The 15799-nt window shown below is 31.0% G+C and overlaps 1 protein-coding gene across 2 annotated transcripts in view; it reads right to left on the bottom strand.

Moving 5' to 3' along the window:
• LOC149969123 (microphthalmia-associated transcription factor-like) overlaps positions 1 to 15799 on the bottom strand; it is a 99552-nt gene that overhangs the window by 35492 nt on the left and 48261 nt on the right. Inside the window, exon 1 of one of the 2 annotated variants that reach the window (XM_090155435.1) lies at positions 1908 to 2199. The exons of the other annotated variant lie outside the window; for it this stretch is intronic. Coding sequence (XP_090011561.1) covers positions 1908 to 1916 — 9 coding nt within the window. The 5' untranslated portion in view covers positions 1917 to 2199. Of the gene's footprint in view, positions 1 to 1907; positions 2200 to 15799 lie in introns of those variants that run through there. 2 annotated transcript variants of the gene reach the window in all.

The raw sequence follows: 15799 nt of genomic DNA, 5'->3' as shown, positions 1-15799 counted from the left end.
ATTTTGTCCGCGACGACTGGCATTGTTCTCAGGTTCCCCTTTCCAATTTTCGAATTAAAAACTTGACAATTAACGAAGCCAGCAGATGTGGTACAGTTTGCGCTCGTAAATCTATACCCTTGCCAAAGGAGGTAAGAATAACTGTAAAAAACTATCGTTTTTTCCGCCCGGTTTTTTTACATAATGAATTTGACTATTCAAGGCTATGTTTTAGCAAAAAAAAAAACCGTTTATTTGCAACGTTAAAATTACAACATTCCAAAAACGGAGAAACAAGTTAACAAAATTTAATGAAAATGATCTTTACAAAAGATAAATCTTAATTCCCCGACTTTGAAGTAAAATAAAACAAAATCCTTGATCTTTCCCTCAATTATTAGTTAAATTTTCGAATTCTCTGACCTGTGGCAAACCCGCTTTAACAGGGTCGTGTTCAAACTACTGAACTGTCTTCTCATATAACTTCATAAATATATCATCAGCCGCTACTACCACCGCAACTTCCGCAAGTTGACTTTGCAACCACGCAGTTCCGGAAAATTTCGAATAAATATCTTTTGAGACAACGTCTACTTTGAAATTCGGTATATCGTGGGACGTAACCGGCTAATTAAGTAACAGCCTAGGCAAGGGTAAAGTCTACGAGGGATTTTTCCAATAAGAAAACCGCGAATGAGACCGGGTCAAAAACCATCGTGACACTACGAATCGAAATTTGTTAAAGCGATTTATTTCTGAAGCCATTCGATCATCTAAATTAAGGTTATACCCTATTTGGAGACGCCGAAACTGACTTGGAACTAATTGAAAATAAATTATTATAGTACGTTTAAGCCACCACTTAAAAACGTGTAGGGATAGCTTGTAGATTGTACCCAATAAAGATAAGCCTACTCTCAGGCACAAGATTACCTTACACGTTTTCTAACCTGTTTAAAATAAAATAAAATCTATTTTCCGATCTACACGTGTTAGATTATGTGTAGGAATTTTCACAGCGGTCTAAATATTTTATTATCTTCCTAAAGCCCTCGCTGCATGTAGTAAGAAACAGTGATTTTTAATTTATACTGATTTGAAATTAAGTATATTACCCAAGGCAATTTAATTTCTACATTTAATAATGTTAGGCTTCTTAGGCGGATTATTAGAAAAACAGGGGCGTAAATAAGGCCCCCAGAGGGCTTCAGGGGCCCCGAAAAAAGTATCACGAAGGGGGGGGGGGCTAGGGGTCCTAGCTACGCCACTTTGCTTTAAATCATGCCAAGGTACAAGTACTCTAAAGGTTACGAAGTTGAATTGGACCCCACATTTTGTTAGTCAAATTCCATTCATTATAATTGATTTTACCTCATCGAAAACACTAAATTACAAGAATTTAATTATAATTTCATTTTAAAGCTCATATTGTATAAATGTACCTCACAGAAGACACTAAATTACAGAAAAATTAAACTATACTTTAATTTTAAAGCTGATTTTAGATAAATGTATCTCACAGAAGACACTAAATTACAGAAAAACTATAATTTCATTTTAAAGCTCATTTTGTATAAATGTATCTCACAGAAGAGAAGACACTAAATTACAGAAAAACTCTTATAATTTCATTTTAAAGCTCATTTTGTATAAATGTACCTCACAGAAGACACTAAATTACAAATTATAATTTGATTTTAAAGCTAATTTTTATATTAATGTACCACGTTTAAGACATAAAATTATAAATTTTAAACTACTTCAATGGAAAAAAAATTAAAATATATAATTTTAAATTAATGGACGGCGCTAAAAATATAGGAAATTAAATGAGAATAATAATCAGCTAGGCTAGTACCCAAGGCACCACCTTAGGCCTAACTCAAACCAAATCAAACCCGTTATAATTAAAAAAATTGTAGCCATACCTGAGGCATGATGGCATTGCAGAAAGTAGCATCCACGAAACAAGAAACTAACGAGCACTTCGTCAGCGCACTAACACACCACGAAACACGCGTCGCGCTAAACCACGACCAACTGATCGCGAACCAAAAATTGAAAATTTCCACGGAAAAAATTACACGCTATTTGCGAAGTTACATAGCGCAGATAAGTCGAATAAATTTCAACAAAAGACAACGTTATCGTCCGGAGATTATCGGGTTTAAATTTTCCCCTGACGAAGTCCACCGAAAGAATTTCGATATTTAACCGAACCTCCCCTTACAATCCAAATCAACGATGTTCAAGAAAAATTCAGTAAACCGAAACTACCAGAAACTCTACTCCCGAAAAGATAAGCCGGGTACTAGAAACTAAAAAAAAAATTACAAAAATAGTTTTTCTTTATAAAAAGGAAAATATTAATGTTTTTCTGTGAAATTGAAAACAGGAGAATAAACTAAAGTTACCGTAGTATTATTTAGTAGATAATTATCGTTTAAGTTAAATTTGATACTTTATTTTTAATATTTGCTTTAAAAAGATAAAAGAACGATTGATACGATGGTTTGTCAATAAATAACCGAGATTGAGGAGAACAAACGCCGGGAAGTTTTTTTTTGCCAACTAACGCTGGGAGGGGGAGGAACAAATAATCACACCCCCCTTTTCAATTCTTTTTATCGACGTATCATATTGATATCGTCTTTAAACTTTGGAAGTTCACATTTTTGGGGCTTTCAATTTTCTCGGTAAAGCGGAATCCACATTCAAGGTCAGTTTATTTACGTTTGGATTAAATTAAATATACTTATTTACAAAAGAAAATTGAAATTGTATCGAATATTTAACCAACAATGTATTTATTTATAATAAGGTAGAATGACGATGTTGCGACGAGTTTTAGCGTTACTACTAAGCCCACTCATGCTCTCACAGCAAACTCCTCTCCGTTAAACCGCGCCATTTTCAATTTAGGTCTAGAGCTCCATCTCTCGAAGGGAATACGAAACATTATTCATAATACTACAGAATTATTAAAAAATATACTACTTTTGAATATTGCAGAATTATTAAAAATATATAGAAACACATATTTCTTTTCAATATTATTCTAAATATATTTATTTTCAATATTATTCTAAATATATTTCTTTTCAATATTATTCTAAATATATTTCTTTTCAATATTATTCTAAATATATTTCTTTTCAATATTATTCTAAATATATTTCTTTTCAATATTATTCTAAATATATTTCTTTTCAATATTATTCTAAATATATTTCTTTTCAATATTATTCTAAATATATTTCTTTTCAATATTATTCTAAATATATTTCTTTTCAATATTATTCTAAATATATTTCTTTTCAATATTATTCTAAATATATTTCTTTTCAATATTATTCTAAATATATTTCTTTTCAATATTATTCTAAATATATTTCTTTTCAATATTATTCTAAATATATTTCTTTTCAATATTATTCTAAATATATTTCTTTTCAATATTATTCTAAATATATCTCTTTTCAATATTATTCTAAATATATTTCTTTTCAATATTATTCTAAATATATCTCTTTTCAATATTATTCTAAATATATCTCTTTTCAATATTATTCTAAATATATTTCTTTTCAATATTATTCTAAATATATTTCTTTTCAATATTATTCTAAATATATTTCTTTTCAATATTATTCTAAATATATTTCTTTTCAATATTATTCTAAATATATTTCTTTTCAATATTATTCTAAATATATTTCTTTTCAATATTATTCTAAATTTATTTCTTTTCAATATTATTCTAAATATATCTCTTTTCAATACTATTCTAAATGTATTATTTCTTTTCAATACTATTCTAAATGTATTATTTCTTTTCAATACTATTCTAAATGTATTATTTCTTTTCAATACTATTCTAAATGTATTATTTCTTTTCAATACTATTCTAAATGTATTATTTCTTTTCAATACTATTCTAAATGTATTATTTCTTTTCAATACTATTCTAAATGTATTATTTCTTTTCAATACTATTCTAAAGTATTATTAATATTATTATAAATGTATTATTTATTATTATTCTAAATATATTATTTATTAATATTATTCTAAATATATTATTATTATTAATATTATTTTAAATATATTATTTTTTAATATTACTGTATTATTATATTTTTCATAAATACGTTATTTTAAATAATTTATTTTAAATGGATATAAATTTGTTTTATTTTTTATTTTTGTGTAGAATCAAAAAATGTGTACTTATTTCTACTTCGGGGGCATGACTCACAAGGAGAGTACCCGAGGTGTTTATGGCCGATTTTGTTCAAAATCGGGCATAATGTAGACTTATATGACGTATGAAATTTCCCAAAAGGAGACGTTGCACTACCCATTCGATTTGCCATGGCAACCGAAAATGTCTTTGACCACTTAAAACCAAAAATCTCCATTTAAAAAAGGATGGGATTTTCTCAGCAATAAACACCTCTCGTAAGTAAGTGGAGACGATTTTTAAAGAGGTTCCCAATCCCAATCCCTAAAAAAAGGGAAATCATATCTGATATCGTCTAAACATTGAATTTCTACTTAGAGAAAATTACTTTCTTTACAGTGGCGTACCGAGGGTATATGGCGCCCGGTTGAAAAGATTCAAAATGGCGCCCCCTATATAGAATTATTAAAATTCTATTGAAGGAAGAATCAGAATTATCACGGGTTGAAGGAACAATTGGAAATGAAAGATAAGTTGGCGCCCGGTTAAATGTTCACGCCCTTAACCCGGGTCGGTACGCCTCTGTTTCTTTATTAAACCCAGCAATATGTGTAGGTTAAACAGCGAGGGGTTTGCGACATTTGCGTACGGGATTTTGAATCGCAGAGTGATTTCAGAAATCAGAAACTGATTTTGAGACTTCAAAGAATAATTTTCGTCTTAATTTCTGGTTTTTCAGGTTGATTTCGAGATTTTGTAACTGGTTTATGCATAGATTCCAGTATTTTCAAGTTGATTTCAAGATATCTAAAATAATTGTTATCTAGAGGGTTGTGGATTTTTACGAATGTGAGACACCCTCGGCAAAGTCTGTAGACAGTAAAGTTACGACTACACCCCAACGCGTTTTCTAGCGCTGGCTGAAACGTCTGTATCAATAGATGCTTAAATAAAACGTGTTCAGCGATTTGACTAGAAGTAGTAATACAGACAGCCAGGACATACCAGGGTGAACAGGAAAAGGCTGAAAATTTCCTAGTAAAAATAGGAATTTAGAGCGAATTATAGGAAAATATAGGAAACTAAATAGTCGAATTATAGAAAAATATAGGAAACTAAATAGTCGAATTATAGGAAAATGAAGGAAACTAAATAGTCGAATTATAGGAAAATACAGGAAACTAAATAGTCGAATTATAGGAAAATATAGGTAACTCGAAAAATGCGGTTTGTCTAGAAATTAATTTACATTAACGTGCTATTTTCGAATTATAAGAAAGTATAGGAAAAATAATACGATCATTATTGCATATCGGTATACTCTGATCCCTTAGAGTATTGATAATTTATTTGGTACGCTGCATTATTGGATCACTTAGCGGATTTACAAAGCCCACACATTTCTGGAATTTGTTCGAAAGTGGCAGTGTTTTCACCAGATGTTCTATGACACGTACTATGACACGTACAAAAAAAGTTCTTTCATTTTCAAAAGACCGTGAATGTATAGGAAAATAGGTGAAAATAAAGCAAATTATAGGAAGGCATTAGGAATATAGGAAAATATTGAAGTCTTGGTCACCCTGACATACTTGTAAAAGCGTTATATTTTGAAGCGCGTGCTGCTTACAATTTCTATTTAGAAGGGCTCGTTCAATTTCGCACGCGCCTTCTGAAAAAACAAGATGGCACAGGCCATAATAGCAGCCTCACCCCTGTCCTTTACTATCGTAATTGTGGCCTCAGTGGTCGCTGAGAAATCAAGGGCCCAAAGTTACGGTCCCCCGAGGACCCAAACGCGAGGAGCAGATCACTTTGTTACAGGGTGTTCTAATAATCATGATTAAAAATTTAATCATGATTTAATCATTTTTAATCTTTGTACAGATTAAATTTTAAACTAATCTAATCATGATTTAATCATACGAGGGTGTCCTATTAATCATTGGAGTGAACTGCCCCTCGCCCAAACGGATATCGCGCCTACGGGGGAGTTTTTTTTTATACCCGCTGATTTTTGTGTAAAATTTTTATTCAAGGGGGAAAAACGCCCTTTGATCAACAACAAAGGTTCGGCACTGCTATAGTCGGATAGAGGTGACTAATACCGATCGAACGCCGCATCAATGAAATCGTGCGCACGCGCCACCGAAGAGAATTGAGCGTTTCGCGGGCCTCCGATTTCCACGGGCCCCAAATTACGTTTCAGAGATAAATGTTCTGTCTTTTAGGAGTTTAAAAGCCGATTAAAATGATTGGAAATCGACCTCATAAACATTTAAGACTTACCGTAAGTGCATAATATTGGACCGTAAGTGCATAATATTGGACCATAAGTGCATAATATTGGACCATAAGTGCATAATATTGGACCATAAGTGCATAATATTGGACCATAAGTGCATAATATTGGACCATAAGTGCATAATATTGGACCATAAGTGCATAATATTGGACCATAAGTGCATAATATTGGACCATAAGTGCATAATATTGGACCATAAGTGCATAATATTGGACCATAAGTGCATAATATTGGACCATAAGTGCATAATATTGGACCATAAGTGCATAATATTGGACCATAAGTGCATAATATTGGACCATAAGTGCATAATATTGGACCATAAGTGCATAATATTGGACCATAAGTGTATAATATTGGACCATAAGTGTATAATATTGGACCATAAGTGTATAATATTGGACCATAAGTGTATAATATTGGACCATAAGTGTATAATATTGGACCATAAGTGTATAATATTGGACCATAAGTGTATAATATTGGACCATAAGTGTATAATATTTGACCATAAGTGTATAATATTTGACCATAAGTGTATAATATTTGACCATAAGTGCATAATATTTGACCATAAGTGCATAATATTGGACCATAAGTGCATAATATTGGACCATAAGTGCATAATATTGGACCATAAGTGCATAATATTGGACCATAAGTGCATAATATTGGACCATAAGTGCATGGGATTTTCTCGGTTTCACGAAAATATACAGGGTGTCTCAATTTGCTCGATCAGGCCATTTTCCGCAAAATGTATTTATGCTAGGGTTCTGAAATTTTCAGGGTTTATTTGTTAGGTATGGAAGGCTTTGTTTACTAAATTTCAGAAAAATCGAACGATTTTGTGCCGTTTTGGAAAATTTATTTTTTCACCGGTAGGTGTCACGCAAAATGTTTCAATAGAAAAGTTGTAGGGCATAGTCGAAAGTGTAAAAATAATTTTGGTTCGGTTGAAAAAGACCTATTTTTCACTGAGTTTGGAGGTCGGGGGGAAAACAAGTTGTACTAGCAGGCAATAGCCTTTAACGAATTGTAGGTAACATGCATTTCAGTTATAATATTTCGAAAAATAAACAAATAATAATTAGCCCAAGTGACAAATGTTTTTTAATGACTTCTACAAAATGTTTTCAAAAATGCCACCTTCTGATACAATGCATAAATATGCATGATGTTGCATATTGCGAAATGCTCCCCGAACCATTTCTGGAGTCACTCGGCGACATGCTTCGATGATTCTTTGTCGTAAATCTTCAACGCTCGTCACAGGTGTTTGGTATACGTAGTCCTTTACGAATCCCCAAAGAAAAAAGTCGAGTGGTGTTAGATCAGGGGATCTTGCAGGCCAACGAACAGGACCAGTTCTTCCGATCCATCTTCCAGGAAACTCGTCGTTTAGATACGCAACCACGTCACGATATTGGTGAGGTGGCGCCCCATCTTGCTGGAACCAGATGCGTCTGTACTCGGCCAGAGGAATGTCGTCCAACACGTTGGATATTTCATTTTGAAGGAACTCCAAGTAGTTTTGACCGTTCAGACGGGCCAATAATTCTGTCACCTAACAGACCAGCCCACACATTTAAGCGAAACCGCACTTGGTGGCGGTGAGGAAATCCCCAGTGTGGATTATCGTAGTCCCACATATGTTGGTTTTGATGGTTGAAAGGCCCATCTCTTCCGAATGAACATTCGTCGGACATCAGTAGTTGATCGTGAAAATCCTGGTGTGCGTCAGCCTTGAGGCAAAACCAATTGCAGAAGTCGAGTCGGCGCTGTCTATCACCGTCATGCAGTCCTTGGTGAAGTGTCGCTCGATAAGGATGAAAATGGTGTCTTTTGAGTGTTCTCCAAACGTAGTTTCGATCCAATCCTAAGTCAAAGCTGGCAGTCTACTTCGGGATAATGACTATGTTGAGGCGATTGGTACCCTAAAACCGAAGGACAGGTCACTTCCTTGATTAACGACGCACCCCTCGAAAGATTAAATCCGATTTAATATATAATCAAGATTAAAAAATATAAGATTAAAAAATATAAGATTAAAAAATATAAGATTAAAAAATATAAGATTAAAAAATATAAGATTAAAAAATATAAGATTAAAAAATATAAGATTAAAAAATATAAGATTAAAAAATATAAGATTAAAAAATATAAGATTAAAAAATATAAGATTAAAAAATATAAGATTAAAAAATATAAGATTAAAAAATATAAGATTAAAAAATATAAGATTAAAAAATATAAGATTAAAAAATATAAGATTAAAAAATATAAGATTAAAAAATATAAGATTAAAAAATATAAGATTAAAAAATATAAGATTAAAAAATATAAGATTAAAAAATATAAGATTAAAAAATATAAGATTAAAAAATATAAGATTAAAAAATATAAGATTAAAAAATATAAGATTAAAAAATATAAGATTAAAAAATATAAGATTAAAAAATATAAGATTAAAAAATATAAGATTAAAAAATATAAGATTAAAAAATATAAGATTAAAAAATATAAGATTAAAAAATATAAGATTAAAAAATATAAGATTAAAAAATATAAGATTAAAAAATATAAGATTAAAAAATATAAGATTAAAAAATATAAGATTAAAAAATATAAGATTAAAAAATATAAGATTAAAAAATATAAGATTAAAAAATATAAGATTAAAAAATATAAGATTAAAAAATATAAGATTAAAAAATATAAGATTAAAAAATATAAGATTAAAAAATATAAGATTAAAAAATATAAGATTAAAAAATATAAGATTAAAAAATATAAGATTAAAAAATATAAGATTAAAAAATATAAGATTAAAAAATATAAGATTAAAAAATATAAGATTAAAAAATATAAGATTAAAAAATATAAGATTAAAAAATATAAGATTAAAAAATATAAGATTAAAAAATATAAGATTAAAAAATATAAGATTAAAAAATATAAGATTAAAAAATATAAGATTAAAAAATATAAGATTAAAAAATATAAGATTAAAAAATATAAGATTCAAAAATATAAGATTCAAAAATATAAGATTCAAAAATATAAGATTCAAAAATATAAGATTCAAAAATATAATCTTGATTATATTTTTTAATCTTGATTATATTTTTTAATCTTGATTATATTTTTTAATCTTGATTATATTTTTTAATCTTGATTATATTTTTTAATCTTGATTATATTTTTTAATCTTGATTATATTTTTTAATCTTGATTATATTTTTTAATCTTGATTATATTTTTTAATCTTGATTATATTTTTTAATCTTGATTATATTTTTTAATCTTGATTATATTTTTTAATCTTGATTATATTTTTTAATCTTGATTATATTTTTTAATCTTGATTATATTTTTTAATCTTGATTATATTTTTTAATCTTGATTATATTTTTTAATCTTGATTATATTTTTTAATCTTGATTATATTTTTTAATCTTGATTATATTTTTTAATCTTGATTATATTTTTTAATCTTGATTATATTTTTTAATCTTGATTATATTTTTTAATCTTGATTATATTTTTTAATCTTGATTATATTTTTTAATCTTGATTATATTTTTTAATCTTGATTATATTTTTTAATCTTGATTATATTTTTTAATCTTGATTATATTTTTTAATCTTGATTATATTTTTTAATCTTGATTATATTTTTTAATCTTGATTATATTTTTTAATCTTGATTATATTTTTTAATCTTGATTATATTTTTTAATCTTGATTATATTTTTTAATCTTGATTATATTTTTTAATCTTGATTATATTTTTAATCTTGATTATATTTTTTAATCTTGATTATATTTTTTAATCTTGATTATATTTTTTAATCTTGATTATATTTTTTAATCTTGATTATATTTTTTAATCTTGATTACCCTGATTTAATCATTTTACTGTGATTAAAACGCACCCAAAATGGAAGTGACCTGCCCCTCGCCTAAAACCACTACCTACGTAATTAATCAAGGCAAGTGCATGGTCGGAAAAAAATATTCGCCGCGTATTCCCGCTAGGTGCATCTACTGCTCAGGTCTTGTCTATAGCATAGGCCATGGTGATTAAATCACGTAGGCTACAGCCGGTAGTGACTGCAACGCAGCTTCGTAGGACATCGTTTGTAGAATAAAACTAATTTGTTAGTATTTTTTTTTATATAAATCTCAATATTTATATTAAATTATTTTAATAAAGAAATATCTATATATATATTTTGTCAATTTTCGCAAGTAAAACTTTTCGAAATTTTCAACCGTTAAATAGTTAAGTTTATATTGGTTAAAATGATCAAATAGATATAGTTTAACTAATATATCGCTTTTAAAATAATGCAATATAAATATTGAGATTTATAAAAAAAAAATCTCCAAATGCTGTCGTCAATTCATCTCATTGCTTACCAGAAAATACCTTCGACATTTTTCTGACCACAAATGGCTTTTACGACCCCCGGCACCGCATAGCGGGAAATTCTTGAAATTACCGTAACAAACACGAAGCCTCGTGCTTTTAATACTAGGCCTAATAACGGGTTTTGATGCAAGCGCGATTTGAAACTTCAATCTAATAATAATAACTCAATGGTACGAGACATACGCGTACGAAAGATCCAAGTCGTTAAGCCTAACCATTTTCAAAATCCCGATCGCCAATGCAGAACCCGTAACAAACGGAAACAGTACGGATAAAGCGAGTAGAAAGATCCACATAATGTATAATAATAAATATTTTTATTAAAAGGAGACGACTAGTTTCGCCATACCCTTTCGGGGGCTTCGTCAGGTCTAATTCAAGCATACATAATAAGCAATACAAGAAACCTCCGCAAGGGGGACACAAGATAAGGCTTCTTGTAATGCTTATTATGTATGCTTGAATTAGACCTGACGAAGCCCCCGAACGGATATGGCGAAACTAGTCGTCTCCTTTTAATAAAAGTATTTATTATTCTACATTATGTGGATCTTTCTACTCGCTTTATCCGCATATACATATATAAGTGCCGTCGCTATTTCTATTAAACGGAAAGAGATTTCAAACGACCTCCGTCGAAAACACATCGTCGCGTTCTCATTTCTTCCCCCTCGCATCGGCGGTCGAAATGCACGCGTTTACTGTAGAATGATTTATCCAGGTAACACTATTATTAATCCAAGATGCCTTATGCAGGACCACAAAATTATACATGCAAAAACTGTTATTACTTAAATTACCATATTCCCCAATTTTCCTCACTTATCTAATATATATAAAAATAATTTCAAATAATTTACACCAAACCATAGATATAGGAAACGTATATAAAGGTCTAGATAAAATATTTCAAAGGGAGTGAATACGGAGGTGACAGCTAGCAGAAACTAGGATGATGGAAATACTGGAGGGGAAATATGGGATTCCTAGTCCTGGCAACAGGAGGGAATTCAGACATAAGATACTAGAGACACTAAGCGGACACCGTAGTCAAAATTTCGTCCGCGTGTTCGCTGGAACTTGGTTAGAAATGCGTGCAGGTCTTAAAATCGTGTTAAAGATTTATTTATTTTGTCTTCAAATTAAATAAACATCTCCGAAATTAGTTTCGTAGAATCCAGGTAGAATATTCGTGTTTCAGCTTGTACAAAAAATCGTTGTGAATATATTGAATGAAAGGTAGGCCAAATTTATAGTGACAAAAAATTCCGCCTATTTTTACGATGGCGCTAAGCTAGTATGTCCAAAATTGTATAGCTCTCGCGTTGCCGAAGCTAAAACAGCGAGTCCGTGATGGGGGACTACAAATTTCTGTTCCAGGTAAGAAGTATTATATTCCTAGGCAGAAACGCGTAATATCCACAGGCTATCCTTATAAGGCGCTATCTATCGCTAAGAAAGCTCGTGCTATCGTCGCGAGAGCCATTGTCTCCTGCTTAAAAATTATACTAAAAGTCACCAACAGATGGTGTCTAAAGACTACGGCCTGTGGAAAGGTCAAACGCTTAGTACTAAAATGCTAAGAGAGCTCGCGCTCTTGGTCACGTGCCTTCCTCGGTGTCTGCTAAGTGTCAATTCCGTATTTTATGTTAGGCTTAGACGCCCCGAAATTTATTTAGACCTTTATATACATTTCTTATATCTATGCACCAAACATACAATTCATCGAGAAACTTCGGTTTCGTGTTAATTGTAGTGCCTGAAGCGCCATCTTTTTAAATTTGCCGTGATGATAAAATTTATGGGCTCACGTACAGTGTAGCCGATGCCACCAGTGCCGTATTCCACATAACTCTTCAACAATTATGTTTAGAAGGGTCATCATTTTCCCATTTTGGACATTTTGGTCTTAAATTAAGAACGACTTGGTCGAATATTCTATAATAAATTTAATTTTGAGATTTCTGGCCAATTCGCGGGATCCTACAACCCACGTACGTACTATTGCCATATTTGAATTTCGTGCCACTTGATACTAGCGCCATCTAACTCGTTCGGGTTTCGCTACCTTATTTCCAAAAGCAGGTAACTTGAAAAATTCATTTCGACAAAATTTCTCCTGGGTTTATTAAGCTAATGTACAAGACGATTGAAAATTTGTTCAAATTTAAATTTATTTAAAATAAAATTATAACATGGGGGGATTGTGTACTTAAATGTCCTTGACATCTTGTTTTCTTCTTAATTTCATCCAAAAGAAGCCAAGATATCTCTTCAGAAACGTGACCGTTCGCCGCTTCAACCAACGTCAACCATAAAAAACGTATTAACTGTTTTGTATCACCAAGTGCTTTTTGGGATGCCGTCGGGTTGGCTAGTAATAGAAACCGACTAAGTCAGAAGAAATTCCATTTATCTTTGCAGGGTGAATTGGATAGAAAACGACAAAATTACGTGCCTGAATTATCACATTTTGGAAAAATTATAGAAACGCCTAGAGCTTGACGGAAAAAAAGTTAATCGTCAAATTTTCGATAATTCATAAAAATTTCGGTTAACTGTTTATTTATGGATTACAGGTGGTTTCTTTTTGCTTGTTTCGGGATTTCGAAGTAGGGTAAGAAGAGTAACGCCATTACGTAATTTACTCGGATTCTGTGGTGGCGAATAGTTTGAGTCGAAGTAAAAACTTTATTCCTGTGGCCTTTTTAGCAGATACATTCTGGCTAGTAGACGATAAAATCCGATTTACCCTCTTGACACCTCCTTTTCCGAAGGAGTAAAAAGAGTAGCCCTAATAATCCGGAACAAGCGAATAGTTTATGGGCCGGAGTAATTATCATCCCCGAAACAGGCGAATAAAACGTTTTAGGGTAAAAAGAGTACACTAACGACGTAAGTCCTAGAACAGGCGAAAACAAACCACCAATTTTTCGCGGTTATAAAACGATTTATTATGAAAAAAAATTAGATTTTATTCAGATAATTTTCGGTTTGTATATGATTAGGAAAACAGTCACTCTTTTGAAATATTTTCGGTTATTTCGTATCGAATATGGGGTTGAAATTCTAACAAGATGTCACGGACATTTAAGTACACACAATCCTCCCGATATATATTTTAAATATTAAATTTTAATTTCAGCAAATTTACAATCATCTTGTACCTTAACTTAACAAACCCAAGAGGAATTTTATCGAAAATGAACTTTTCAAGTTACCTGGTTTTAGAAATGAAATAGCGAAACGCGAACACTTTAATTTAATTTAATTTCTAGACAAACCGCATTTTTCGAGTTACCTCGTTTCGGAAATTAGGTAGCGAAACGCGAGCACGTTAATGTAAATTAATTTCTAGACAAACCGCAAATAATCAGTACTAACTAAAAATATAATTTACAACAAAGTCGGTCTTAATTAAAAAAAAGGTATGTGCATTTGAAGTCGAAAATCGCTAGAAATTAAATCACCAACAATTACTCAAATGGGCAAATGCCCCACTTCCGGGGGCCCGAAGTCGCAAATGTTAACAATGCCGGTGAGGGTATGAGATTTCCAATCGATTGACACGTGTCTTTTTACCCCTAACGCACCGCGACAAATCGTGGGAACACCGGCGGCGGCGGACACAGTACGTGAAACCTAGGAGTAACAAATACAGTTTGTTGCTCCTAGGTGAAACTAATACACAACACAAATCCCTTTAGATATGTGTAAAAATGGATTTTCAAATGCCGTACTTCTATCGTCGCCTGCCATTTTCAGGAAGTTAATAATAGGACACTGGTTATTTATACTCAACGGGAAAAACTAACTTTAGGATCAAGCAAGTTTGGAAAAAAAACTTTTTTTCATAAAAACGCAAAAAAACGTTCTGTTTATTTTAAACTAGGTTTTTTGGTTCAAATAAGGTTTTTTTAAACACTGCTTTATTTTACTTTTTTTCGCTTTTGTTTAACCGTATTACCAATTAATTAAAAATTAATACGAGTAAAAAATCACATGCCTAGATTAAACCATGCATTATCTCTTTGAAAATGTTATAGAAAAAAATGGGAAATTTTCAAGCGAATTAAAGGAAAATATAGGAAAAACCATAAGCAAAAATAAGGATTATTATCGAAAAAACAGTAGATAAAATGAAGTGAAATGTAGGATGAAGAAGGGTACACGACGACGGAATGTTTTCGGGTTATACTAAATGAGAAAACTAAGGAATTTATAGGAAGGTATTGAAAATATACGATGTGTGGCCACTTTGTAAATGTTTTTGAAATGTAATCACTTCGGTAAGAAAATGTACAAACATTTTATAATAATTTTTAGTTAATTAAAATAACATAAAAAACTTTTTTTTAAATCACTTGGATTAAACTATGATTTAAACCATGGTTTACACCAGTCCACCCTGGGATCAAGGACTTTATCGGGCCCTGGAACCCCATAAAAAATTCCAAATAGATTGAACAATAAACTTGTCGTGCGTGGTTAAAGGAAGATTTAAATAGTTAATAAGAGGTTATTTATACACATCGGAAATATAATTACTTTCGGATCAAGGACATGATCGGGCTCTGAAGCCTGGACCCTTAAAAAGATGCAACATAAAAATTCGCCGCGCGTGCTTTAAAAATTAAATTCCATTAAAATTTTGAAAAGTTAATAAGTGCGCGCGGGTTATTTATACTTAACGTGAAATATGGGGTCAAGGTTTTGATCAAGTCGTGCACCCCCCCCCCTCCCCTAAAAATAAAAAATGGATCTGAAAAGTAGTGGCGTACTATCGACGATGAATGTAGTTAAATGGTAGAATATTAGAAAAATGAACAAAGCGGGTTGAAGTCACCGAAGAAGCCAGCTCGATCTGCGGCGACTTTAGGTGAAAACTATTCGT

The sequence above is a fragment of the Leiobunum rupestre genome, chromosome 1, assembly GCF_980474605.1.
Source record: "Leiobunum rupestre chromosome 1, qqLeiRupe1.1.hap1, whole genome shotgun sequence".
NCBI lineage: Eukaryota > Metazoa > Arthropoda > Arachnida > Opiliones > Sclerosomatidae > Leiobunum > Leiobunum rupestre.
This window is presented reverse-complemented; position numbering and strand designations above follow the sequence as displayed.